Source organism: Callorhinus ursinus, unplaced genomic scaffold (genome assembly GCF_003265705.2).
Source record: "Callorhinus ursinus isolate GAN/ISIS: 27379988/994484 unplaced genomic scaffold, GSC_fseal_2.0 scaffold4, whole genome shotgun sequence".
Classification (NCBI taxonomy): Eukaryota; Metazoa; Chordata; class Mammalia; order Carnivora; family Otariidae; genus Callorhinus; species Callorhinus ursinus.
In genome coordinates this window covers 20,594,799-20,607,252 of record NW_027397066.1, presented here as the reverse complement: position 1 = coordinate 20,607,252, position 12,454 = coordinate 20,594,799, and the positions used below count along the sequence as shown (strand labels likewise).

General features: G+C 47.3%; 1 protein-coding gene across 3 annotated transcripts in view; it reads left to right on the top strand.

The window, feature by feature from the left end:
* Positions 1-12,454, top strand: part of SEL1L3 (SEL1L family member 3) — a 100,148-nt gene that overhangs the window by 58,790 nt on the left and 28,904 nt on the right. For 2 of the 3 annotated variants that reach the window (XM_025886926.2, XM_025886927.2), the window contains exons 12-15: positions 2,955-3,074; positions 4,732-4,872; positions 8,530-8,592; positions 12,045-12,221. In XM_025886926.2, coding sequence (XP_025742711.1) covers positions 2,955-3,074; positions 4,732-4,872; positions 8,530-8,592; positions 12,045-12,221 — 501 coding nt within the window. The remainder of the gene's footprint in view (positions 1-2,954; positions 3,075-4,731; positions 4,873-8,529; positions 8,593-12,044; positions 12,222-12,454) is intronic. The other variant, XM_025886929.2, reaches the window with a different exon arrangement.

Below are 12,454 nucleotides of genomic sequence, written 5' to 3'. Positions count from 1 at the left end.
GCTCCAGGGCCAGATTTGCCCGGGTTCGGGTCCCAGGTCTGCTCTTCACTGGGTGTGAAGTCTCAGGGTAATTTTCCTCACCTCTGTCTCTGTACAGCTTTCTACCTGTAAAGTGGGTGCCGTGATGGTGTGCGCCTCACACAGCTTGAATAAGTTAAGCCACATGATGTGTGCCTAGTGGAGCCCAGCACATGGTATGAGCTCTCTAAAATGTTTCTGGCCCTGATGCTCCCTCCTCAGATTCTGTTTCTTCCATCTTCCAAAGCATAAAATTCTCTTAGATAGACCATCCCCTCAACGGAAGGCTGTGAGCTGCACAAAACTGCAAAACCAACAGGAGGGCGAATGTTTAAGCTGCTGTCGGCCTTTTACGTGTTAGAGCGAACTAAGGCCCTAACAAATGATGAGTTCCCTTACTGAGAGCTTAGCATACACGCTCCACTCTGCTAGCTCTTTTATAAACAATCTCATTTAATCCTCACGCAGCCCTATGAAGTCGGTTCTTATTTTACAGAGGAGGCAACTGAGACTCGGAAGGTCAAGGACTGCCCAAGGTCACACACCAAGTGAGTCATGGGGCCTCAGTTAGAACCTAGGCCTTTCTAACTCTTCATAGTATAAAAAATAATGGCTGATAGGTTGAGTGCTTTCGATATAGGAAGTATCATGCTAAGCTCCATTTTATGGATGCAGAGACAGAGCTCAAATCAGTAAAGTTAGTGGCCCAAGGTCCCGGGGTAGTTAGTGGTGAGTTAGAGTTCCATCTGGTCTGATGTGAAAGGTTGTGCTCTTAATGGCCCAATCCTGCTGCAAAACTTGATGGCACCACCCAGGGGAGTAGGAGGGGCTAAGCCAGGGGACAGTGATACAAAGGACAAAGTGTTCCTTCTTCAGAATTATGCACAGCTGTCCAGGTCCCCCCAGAAACATGACCTTTGCCAAGACCGTCCTCATGACACTGTTTGAATTTACTATGTCTCAGGGAAGACGATGCAACAGTCTACCACTTCCTTCCTCTCAGATGTATGAGTCCTTCACTGGGTGGTGAGGCCCATGGTCCCCACCGCCAGCCAGCCTGAGTTTGACATCTAAGCTTGAAGAACTAAATATATGATCTTGGATAAGTTACTTAACTTCTGAGCCTCAGTTTCTACATCGGCACGGGATATTGACAGTGATACTCTTGTAAGGTTGCAAAGATTCAATGAGTCAGTCTTGGGCAAAGCAATTAGAACAGTGATATATCATCAGGATATATCTTATTGGGCTATATCAGTGACATATCGTCACTTGGCAGAGAGTGGCAGAAACATCTGAGATTGTAAATCCTTGCAGGGTAGGAAGTCCCATGACAAAGTTAAAGAGAAAGAAACAAAATAAGAAGAAAAACAACCAAAAATCAAAATGTCCAAGTTCTCCTGTTGAAAAAAAAAAAAATTCTAGTTGAGAATTCCATTATTTGAACAGCTCAAGCTTCAGCCCAATTCCAGGCTCATCACAGACAACAGAGTGTCCCCTGGAGTTTGAGCTGAAACGCCAGCTCATTGGCCGCACACTTGTCAGGGTCGAGGAGACAGAGTGGATTCTAGGGCCTTCTTGCTAGAGGGCGACACTTTGGGCAGCCTGAAAGAGCCCCGTCTTTGGAGTTAAGCCAGCCTGGCTTCAGGGCCTGCTCTACAAAGTGACCGTGAGCTGACAGTTTCACCTTTGGAGCCTCGGTTGCTTTGCTTATAAATCAAGGACAGTGATATTTGGGTTGCAACCCTATGGTGAGGATGAAGTGCAGAAAAAGTTTTAAATACCCGGCACAGATGGTTTCAGTTAAAGGTAGTGGGTGTCATTATTCGAACTGTTGCTATTCACTTGGTGGCCTCCCCAGGTGAGACACTGAGCAGGCCGTGACGCCTGCTGGGTGCTGAGCCTCAGCACAGTCCCTGCTTCCCAGCCCCCAGCGCCCCCCGGAAGGGACCTGTGGCTCCGCACGGCCATAGCAGTCTCAGGAATGGGTCTGCAGGCTAGAGTTTGTGAATATAAGGACTTTTCTTAACTAACGAAGAGGGTCAGAAGGGAAATCAGGCCTGGCTCCTTGTTCTCTGAGGCTTCTTTCCCAAACTCATGCAGATCCAATTTTTTCACCATCTGCCCGTGGCATGTGCAGGGCGCAGGAAGCCCTTTCCCGGACCCCTCATGGCATTGTTAAATAGACTTCATTATGTATAAGTGGAGACCGTAAAACCACAGAACTGGTCTCTTCATAAGCAGCCACAATTTACACATCAAAATGAATCTGATTTTCTTCAGAGGAGTCGGATACTTCAGAGGCAATGCGCCAATTCAAAACACTTTATGAACTCTCCCTTTGGGGTCATCCTTCAAGCCTCTAGCACATTCTTGCTCGCATCCTCAGAGTGAACGTGCCCTCTTTTTTTTTCCAGGGTAGATTTAATTTTTGGAAATAGCCAAAAGATATTTGAAGCTGAGCCCGCTAAATAAAAAGGGTTAGGCATGCAGGATAATAACACTTTGGGATAAAAAAAAAAAAAAAACAAAGTTATACTTAGAAAATATTGATTTACTTTTTTTGATGCTGTGTGTAATGTGACTCTGAAATCCGCGGCATGAAAGTGGTCTTCTGGACAAGCCTGAGCAGCCGGAGTGAAAGGGGAATAAATTTTGCCCTCCCAAGGCAAACATTTTGTTTGATAGGAACAAAAATGCCCATTTAGACAGATGAGATGTGACACATTCATTTAAGAAGAGTCTGATCTCATGGCATCATGAACACACCTCATATTTCAATTATTCATATAGTTTTTACTTGCGCAATTGCTAGTTTAAGAATAATGTCCTGGCTCTTGCGTGCCCAAATCATTTGGATATTTCCCTTCTCCCCCTCCTTCCCTTTCCTTCCTTCTTCCCTCCCTCCCTGCCTTCCTTCCTTCCTTCCTTTTCAGGCGTATGTTGAAACAATTAGACTGAAGGATGATGAAACACTCAAGGTACAGACCAAAGAGGACGGAGATGTCTTTATGTGGTTGAAGCATGAAGCCACCCGAGGCAATGCGGCAGCTCAGGTAAAAAAATGTGGTCCACTGTTTTGGAAACCCATCAGTTGTAGTACCCAGGTTCTGCCATGGTAACAAAATATCTCAAACCTCACTGGCTTAAAACTGCGCAGGTTAGTTTCTTGCTCCCGCTGTCCGTCTCATGCTGAGAGCATGCGCTGTGCTCTCAGAGACCCCTACGAATGGAGCTAACAGGGGCTTCACTGCAACGCAGGCCCCCACAGCCATGGCTGCCCAGAAATGGCACAAGCCATCTCTCACATTTTACGGCCAATGCAAGTCCCATGGTCTCTCTTGACCACGCAGGCCGGAAGTGCACCCAGAAGGAGAGAGAGCTACACGGTTTGTGATCCGTCCTAAAGACTATCATTAGACATTTTAGGGCATTAGATAGAAATAAAAAGAGTGCAGGAGAGATTAGATGGGTATCAGGAAGAAAGCCATGAATTCAGCTAGGAGAATAACAGAAATCAGGTTCAGCATGACCAACGGACCAACCTTGGCTCTTGAACATGTCTTGTTTCTTGGATGGACTTTTCTGAGGTACCAGGAAGGGCAGAAAGCTGGGAGAACTTTCTCGTCTGACTTCTTGCCTTGATTTCACTCTGAAGAGAAACCCTTGACGGGAGCCAGCTTAGACAGATTGCACTGGGAGGGAGAAAGCTCCCTTCCCCAGGAATGGCTTTAGCTTTTGCTTTGTGCTCCTAGTGAGCATACAGTGTGGTTAAGGGCCTCTGGGTCCGCTAAGCAGGCAGAAGCCCAGAGATGGGAAAAAGAAAGAAAACAAAAAAGACAAATGCATTGACAAGCAAGCATTTCAGAGACCCTTTAGTAACGCTAGGTCTTCCTAGAGTTTCAGGAGATACTTTGCTGGAAGTTATAAGTACTTGAGTAGAGGGTAGAAAGAAAAGGAGATGAGAGAAGAAGCAGAAAGGAAGAAAGACCATCAGGGGCCAGAATGGGGCTAGAATGTTAACCAACATTCCTCTGCTCCCTTCTCGGGCATCCATCTCCAGCCTGCAGTCTTTTTAGGGCAGGAAGGAATTCCAGTGCCTAGTTCCGGAAATGCCACCATCAGAGTCATTTCCAGGGTGCTCCAGAGCTTGTATGAACTTTCCTGCCTTCATTCAGCAAATCTTTGTTGAGTAACTTCTATGAGCTTCTGCTGAGCTTTGCTGAGTGGGGGCTGAGGGAAGAAACAGGGACAAATCACATCGTGAGGTTCTGATCCCCAGAGAGCTCCCCGCCTCGAATGTCATGGCGGAATGAGCCATGTGGACAAGTGCTGGAGTGGGAGGAGCTGAGTGCCCTTCTGATACAGATGTGCACAGGCCTCCAGGCCACTCACTAGGCTCAGGGGATGGCATGTACCTTCCAAAAGAAAGGGGCTTTGAAGAGAGGAGAGTCATTGTTGACCAAGTTTCACCCGGCTCTGGCCCTGGGTGCAGTAGACTGACTCACATTCACCTACAGACATGCATGGTTTCCAACTGGGGCTACGGACTTGTATTTACACAAGTTCACTTTTCAGGGCTCCAGCCCCCAGTTGAAAGATGACATGTGTCTACCTAATTCCTGGTTCTCAGGTTTGTCCTTCCACCTTTTAAAGTCTTATGTTAAGCATTACACAGGAAAGTCATTATTCTAAATTGCTACTGTCTTGAAGCAACGATTGGCCCAGATGCTGTTCTGGGGCCAGCAAGGTGTGGCCAAGAATCCTGAGGCAGCGATCCAGTGGTATGCCAAGGGCGCGCTGGAGACCGAGGACCCTGCGTTAATATATGACTATGCCATTGTGTTATTCAAGGTAAGAGTCCCTCAGTTTGGGCTGAAATTATGCAATTCTTATCAGGTTTCCCGAGCAGTTTCCCGTAGGCGTGCAGGCAAACGAGGATTCTGTAACCGGAGAAATTCAGTATATGCTTCTGTCACTCTTGATGGAAAGGGATATTTGCTGAAAAGGCAGAGTCAGAAACAGTCCCCTGGTCTCATTTTCAATCATTAGTCTTATGTTTGGCACCTGGATTCTCTTTGCTTTTGCAAGAACTGTCTAGAGGAAGCACCCCTATTTTATGGATTGGAAAAAAACGGCCACCAGCCCCCAGAGGTTCTGCAAGTTCACCACCAGACAGAGTTGTCATTGAATTACAGCTTAACCCAAGTGCATGTTTGGGCTGGCTCCCAACAGTCTGGTTGGTCAAAACAAAGATCTTGTTTTAAGCCAACAGGAGAACGGGGGATGGGTTGAAAGGGCATTAGCCCAGGAGACAGAGAATGGAATTCAAGTCCCTCCTCTGCAATCATCAGCTATGTGTCCTTAGAGTTATTTGATCTCATGGGGCAATGGTAATGACCAGAGATTGAATGAGATAACATAATGAATGGGCTTCAAGAAATGTAAAATACTGTCTTATACGAAATCCTCATAGTTTGCACTGATTGAGCACTTATTACATGACTTACATGTATTAACACATTAAAGCCTCACAACCACCTTGTGAGGTAGGCATGGGGGTGCGTTATGATTACTGTTTGTATATGTGGTAACAGAGGCAGAGAAAGGTTTTTTAATTTGCCCAAGGTCACACAGTTGGTACATTTTAGAGATATGAGACTAGGATCCAGGCAGTTCAGCTTCAGAGTCTGTGTTCTTCACCCCTAAACACAAGACATCAACTCACCAGCCTTGGAAAAGCAAAACTCTTGATTTTGGGAAGGAAGCCCTTGGGCCCCATGCCCTGCCCAAAGAAAGCCGCTACCCTCATAGTGAGTGTCTCCAAACAAGGACATGGAATCGTGGCCAGGTCCATCTTCAGAACCACAGCTGTGGCCGCTCACTGATTAACAGCCATGACTTTGCTACATTTCTAGCCCTCTACAGCCTTAAAACCTATTGGTTCATATGGTTTCCAAATATAGGGTCTGGACTTTCCTTTTTCAGTTGTCAAGTCAACATAGAAATGGTTTGACTCCTAGCCATATGCTGAAGCATCCATGTGTTTATTCAATAAACACCCATTCCAGGCTGACAAAACGCCAGACTCTACTCTAGAGGGAGGGACAGATGGATGTGTGTGCCACATCCCCGACCTCAAGGGGCTTGTGCAGTGGTGGGGAGGGCAGGCACAGAGAGGCACCGGTCCACCAGAGCTGGGGCTGGCCATTGTCAAAGTGCAGAGAAAATAATAGCATGAATGAGACATTACTTCTGATCACCAGGAGCTCACCATCTAGAGGGAGAGGCAGATACAGGAAATATGACTCTGGAGGTGATGGATTGTCTGCTTTCCCAACCTTAAAGTTTTTGGGTTCTCCTGCATTCTAACGAAGAATCCCTCAGTGGGACAAGGGAAGCCCCTTATCGGTATTTCAGTAACGGGAAGATTTTACCTCTGGTCAGAAGGTCACTTTAAGTGTGTTCCATGTGAAATAACCCCATGCAGAAAATGAGCTTCCCAAATGTGAAGAACAGTAGTGTGCTCTGGAGCTCTGTGTGGGCATTCGGCACATTGTATGATGGCGCCATGGTGGCTACAGCTTGGCCAAGACAGTCTAAGCCATCCCGTCTTGCATCCACATGAGGATAGCACTTTGACGTTTACTGTAGCAGCTGTTTTCCATGAATTCACCCAGTGGACACTACTGAGCACTTACTATGTACCAGGACTTTACATTTCTCTCACTTAACAACTTCCAGTACGACTCAGATTTGTGCTTAGTGCGGGGTCTTTGTGCAAGAAATTATCCCACTTAGGTTTACATAACAAATATTCTAGAAGATGCTTGGTGCCTAGAAATAAGAGTACCTGAATTCTAGTCACAGATCTAACTGTGAGGCTTTGGGTAAGTCATCCTCCCATTTTATGCCTTCAAAGCAAAGAAGTTGGAGAAGATAAACCTTGAGTTCAACCAGGTTCTAACGTTCTGTTCTCCTGCTCTTTCTGACACTTTTCCAGAAGTCCAAAAAGCTTGTCCCATTGCCCCATCCAGTTATTCCATATAGCCTCCGTGTCCTTTTGTCTTTCCTCTTCCTCTCTATTAAATGAAGTAATGGTGCTTTTCTGAAAAATATTTTCATCTTCAACTTGGCTTCAGCTCATTGGTTTTATTAAATAGGTAACTTCAAGGCTAGGAGAAACTTGGTGTATATAATTTAACTCTTAGTTGGATTCGCAATTTTATTTGGGGTCCTGAAAAATACAGAGACAAACATATCCTGCACATTTTCTGTAAGGAGGTTATGAATCATAATATGTTCTCAGCATGGAACGGGAACGCACTGGAGGAAGTAGAGCATGCTAGTTACAACTTGGACTCTGGAGCCTGCCTGCCTGGGTTCGAATCCTGCCTCTGCATCTCACTTACTGTGCGATTCTGGGCAAGGGCTCGGATGGGAATGCTAGCAGCATGTCCGTAGGCTTGTGGTGAGGATTAGATAGAGCAGCACAGTGCTGAACCCACCACTTTAATTAACACAGGGATGTTTGCTCGTGCTGTCTTCACTTACTGTAGTGCTGTTTCAGTAGAGTTAAAAGCTATATTTGGTACGAAGCACCCCCAACATTATATCACATGTGACCCCATCAACCTCTGTGTCTCTGGCCAGGAAGTCTCCATGGGGCACATGTGGTGAGTATGTCAACACAGATGCTAGGTGGGTTTGGTAGCAGCGATGGTTTTCATCCGGCTTACCTTGTGCACCATCTTCATTGTCAGTCCTGTGGTGAGAGAGACCTTGAGGCCCTCTCCCACTCTATCCTCAGAACTGTCACTTCCCCACACGGTCCTGCAGACACCTCAGTGAAGTCCCACAAAGTTCCTCTCTTGTAGCAAGAACCCCAAAGCCGTTTCTCTCTGTGGTGGTGTTCAAACTGCCTCTAGCTGGAAAAACTTTGTAGGAGGAACCTTGTCAGTTTCCGTCAGCATCTGACGCGACAGATTCCAACGGGTCCTATCTCCTTCACAGCTGGCTCTTGAGCTGGTCCACCCTGGAGACTCCCGAGAGGACCCAGGAAGGCTGCAGAGGACAACCTAATAACTTTTGACAGTCCCATCACAGATCAAGGGCTGTATTTGGCTCGCAAACGAGGCCAGCCACAGAGAAACGCATCCAGGATGACCAGACTCATTTAATTGTTCTTCAGGGCTTCTCCCAATAGTACCTGTGGATTGACAGGAATGGCATTCACTCGATGATAATGGGGGGGTTGTATGGATGCTAAGCGGGCAAGGTGAGGTCTGCTGCCTCTGCACCACACATATAAGCAAGATAATAGTGAGGATGATGATGATGACGGTAGAATAGTTCTGCATGTAGAAATCTTTAAGATGAGGCTTTTAATGAAGAAGGCTTGGGTTTTCTTTTTGAAGTATTTTATGTGGAGCACTGATACACCTGCGTCATGTTTTCAAGCGCGATCTGGGTTTATTTTCTTCCTACTCATTGCTGTTTATCATTGTTTAGGGTCAAGGAGTGAAAAAGAACAGACGGCTTGCTTTGGAGCTGATGAAGAAAGCGGCTTCCAAGGTAACACTTTTGCATATTGTCAGAGGGAAACATTTGCACCACACACACCCACACGCTCACACGGCTGAGAATAAATGGCTAGCCTTTGGCCCGGCCCATGGAAAACGGAGTGGGGAGAGGGGGGGGTCGCTGCCATAGCGGTGATTAGTCATTTTGGAGCTACAACACATACAGAAACCCGCCACAATGGGGACGGTGGAATTCAAAAGCTGAATTCACCTTCCAGTCAATAGAATTCAGGCCGATTTTGTTTGAAGGCTAAAATTATAATCACGGGCTGCCTGGATAACAAGCAGTGGGGGGGAGCGGGGCTCCTTGGAATTGAATGGGTATGTAGACACGCCATTGAATTAGGAAAACCAAAAGCCGAATTCCTTTGAAGGTTAACCCTGTCGTGTCCAAAGCCCGTGTACTGCCCGTGCTGTAATAATGGGGATGCATATCAAGGTGACGGCCAGGTTTAAAAATTGCTTTGTTTTTGTCACTGTTTTCTTTAAAATGTTGTCGTCGAGTCAGCTGGTTTCACTCTAGCACTACAGAATGGAGGTTAAATATCGCCTGTGAGGGGACACACACACACATACAATGTGTTGCACACCCACACAAGCACGTTCACAGGTGCATGCATGCAACTTGCAAATAAATTCGTAGAAACCACTGTAAGTCTACAACCTTGACAGAATCCTTTATAGCCCTTCTGGCTCTTGAAAGTGCCTCCCTCCCCAAGGCTGCTAAATACTTGCCTTATCAACAAAGACTCCTCAAGTACCCATGTTGATTTCTTTTTCCCCTCATCCTACCATGAGAAGTTCAGAGTCTCTTTTTTTTGTGTGTAGAAAGAGGCTTTCCCGTCCACCTTGGTGGTGTCAAGAAGGCACTTGACCCAAGAGAAGGGAGCCCACTGAAGCGCACACCAGCTCCTGCCCCCTCCCCCCGCACAAATTAAAGGGCAGAAGTAGAGAGGCAGATTAACGGTGGGCATTCGGTCCAAAGCATCCTAAAATAGGGCAGTGATAGGGTTGCCCGGGCAGCTGTGAAATTTGCATCTCTTTAGCCATCCTAGTGGTGAGCTGATGCCTAATGTGCTTTGTTTTGAACGGATTCTTAGCAGAGCTTAGGTGAGGATTGGGAAATGCTGCGTTATGGCCTGGAGTCATCATATCCTTAAAAGTGTTATGTGATTCTCACTCATTCACTCGGCAAGGAATTTTGAGGCCCCTACTCTTTGTCAGGCACTGTGGCGAAGGTCCCATCTAGTTCGGTTTTTGGAATTAGCGAAAAGTCACACGGGAGCAAATCTGGTGATTGAGCTGCACCTGTCCAGAACAGAATATGAATAGTAAGCAAGAAAGACAGGATTTCTTGTGGGGCTCCAAATGCAATTCCTCATAGAGTTCTGCAGATGTTTTGAGGGATGACAGGTGCATTTGAATAAGCCTGTGGCCTCTGGCTTTGCAGCAAAAGTCACTGTGATGTGTACCTTCCGTAGGCTTGTTCCAAACCTGGCTGTTGCCACTTTATGGTATGGCCTGGTCCATTACATGATTGAAAGGCATTCTGCCAGACTTTCCAAGAGACCACCATGCACCTGGTACAGCATGCAGCTCAGGAAGAAGGCCTCGATGACTAGATCCACGGCACTGACACCTTTCCTGATGTCAGCTGGCTTGGGAGTCAGTTATCTCGGGGGCCTGCAGATCTGAACCCTACTCTCCATCCTCAAAGTGTAGGATTTGGATTTCCAGCATTCAAAGTGTGGCTTTTGTTCATTCGTCAAATCTTTGAGTACCTACTCTGTAGCAAGCACTAGTATAGGTTCTTGGGACACAAAACAAAGATTCCTGCCCTCATGGAGCTTCTGTTTTATTTTATTTTTTAAAAGATTTTATTTATTTGAGAGAGAATGAAAGTGAGAGAGATCACAGAGCTCCGGAGAGGGGAGAAGCAGACTCGCCACTGAGTGGAGAGCCTGATGTGGGGCTCAATCCCAGGGCCCTGGGATCAGGACCTGAGCTGAAGGCAGACGCTTAACCAACTGAGCTACCCAGGCATCCTGGAGCTTCTATTTTAATGTGCTTTGTTAGTTTCTTTCCCCCTGGTCTTTCTGGCACCCAGAGTATGACAGAAGTCTAGGAAGTGTAGCTTTTCAGGATCCACTGCAGACTGAAAAGGCTCAGCCTGGGATCTTGGCATCTGTTCTCAAGGGACACCCATCCTTCACTCGTGAAAGGTGGTAAAAGATTTGGTTCTATACTTAGACTCTGATTTAACAAGTTTTACAGATGCAAGGCACTGTTTGACCCTTGGATCTTTTTCCCCTTGCTTCTTCATGGTTTGGTGGGCCCGGCAGAAAGGGAGGTATGAGAACCCTGTCTGCCCATGTCTACACACAGGTGTCTCACTGTGGGGCGGTGCTCCTTCAGGAGCACTCACACCCCTGCAGGGCTTCTGGGCCCTCAACAACCAAGCTGCAGGCTGCCCTGTGGAAGCAAGCGGGAGCATCTCGGGAAAGCACATGAGAGTACCTGCTAGAATGAAATAAGCAAGCACAAGGAGGCTCCAGACTCGATTTGCTTGAAGTACTTCCTCGGTACCAGCCCCAGATCTAGACACAGTTTTAAAACCCTCCTCCCAGAGACCCTGGGTGGCTTAGTTGGTTAAGCGCCTGCCTTCGGCTCAGGTCATGATCCCACGGTCCTGGGGTCGGTCAAGTCCCACATCGGGCTCCCTGCTCAGCAGGGAGTCTGCTTCTCCCTCTGCCTGCCGCTCCCCCTGCTTGTTCACTTGCTCACTCTCTCTCTCTCTCTCTCTCTGACAAATAAATAAAATCTTAAAAAAAAAACAAAACCCCTCTCCCATCCCCATCATCCTCGCCCCCACCTAAGCCCCCCTCCCCCACCCTCCTGACTCTACCTGTCAGGACTGGGGCTCCCAGTAGCCTCAGAGCTCCTGTGCTTTGCAAGCAGGTTGTTGCAGCCGCTTCCCTCCGAGAATTTGTTGGTGTTCAGTGCAGAGTAATCAACAGATGTGCAGGCGGGTCACCTAGAAACTGTCCCAGCCAGGGGGGTGTCAGGCCTCCCATTGCAGGTGAGCGCTCATGAGTTGCGAGGTCACTGTTGATGCTGCGGTGCAAGAAGAGGCCTCTTGTAGACAAGGGCTTTGCACAGGAGCCTGCAGGAGCTGCGCCATGATTTGGGGGTAGCATCGCTGCAGAGCTGGTAGGCAGGAATCCCCCAGCAGCAGCCAGATGAAATCCATCCCGGGGAAGGCTCCGAGCAGGCTCGTGGTTTCTAACACTTAGCTTTTCTTTAATGCCATCTGCCCCCAGAAAGAGATGGGAAAGGTTTTGCTCAGACCCAGGCGGAGTGCTTTCCCAACAATTGATTCTCTTTAGGTTTCATTAAAAAAAATTTTTTTAAAAAGTAATTTTTTTTCATTGTTTTAAAATCCAGGGATTGCATCAGGCAGTCAATGGCTTGGGATGGTATTACCACAAATTCAAGAAAAATTATGCCAAAGCAGCAAAGTACTGGTTAAAAGCAGAAGAAATGGGGAATCCGGATGCATCGTACAATCTTGGAGTCCTGTATTTGGATGGCATTTTCCCCGGAATTCCTGAAAGGAATCAAGTAAGACTTGAGACCAGCTGTGCCGCTGGCTACTGGCTCATCTGCTGTGTGCCTGGCCTGTGTGAGGCCCCGTGGGGGTGCAGACGCCACCCAAGACAGACCCTGTCCTCAAGCAGCTCCAGGGTCCAGTTGGGAAGATAAGACAGCAAACAGCAAAGGATGCTATCTAGCCAAGTGTCAAGTGTGTGCCCTTTGCTGTGATCCAAACGGATCTCGACAGGGGAAACTGTGAT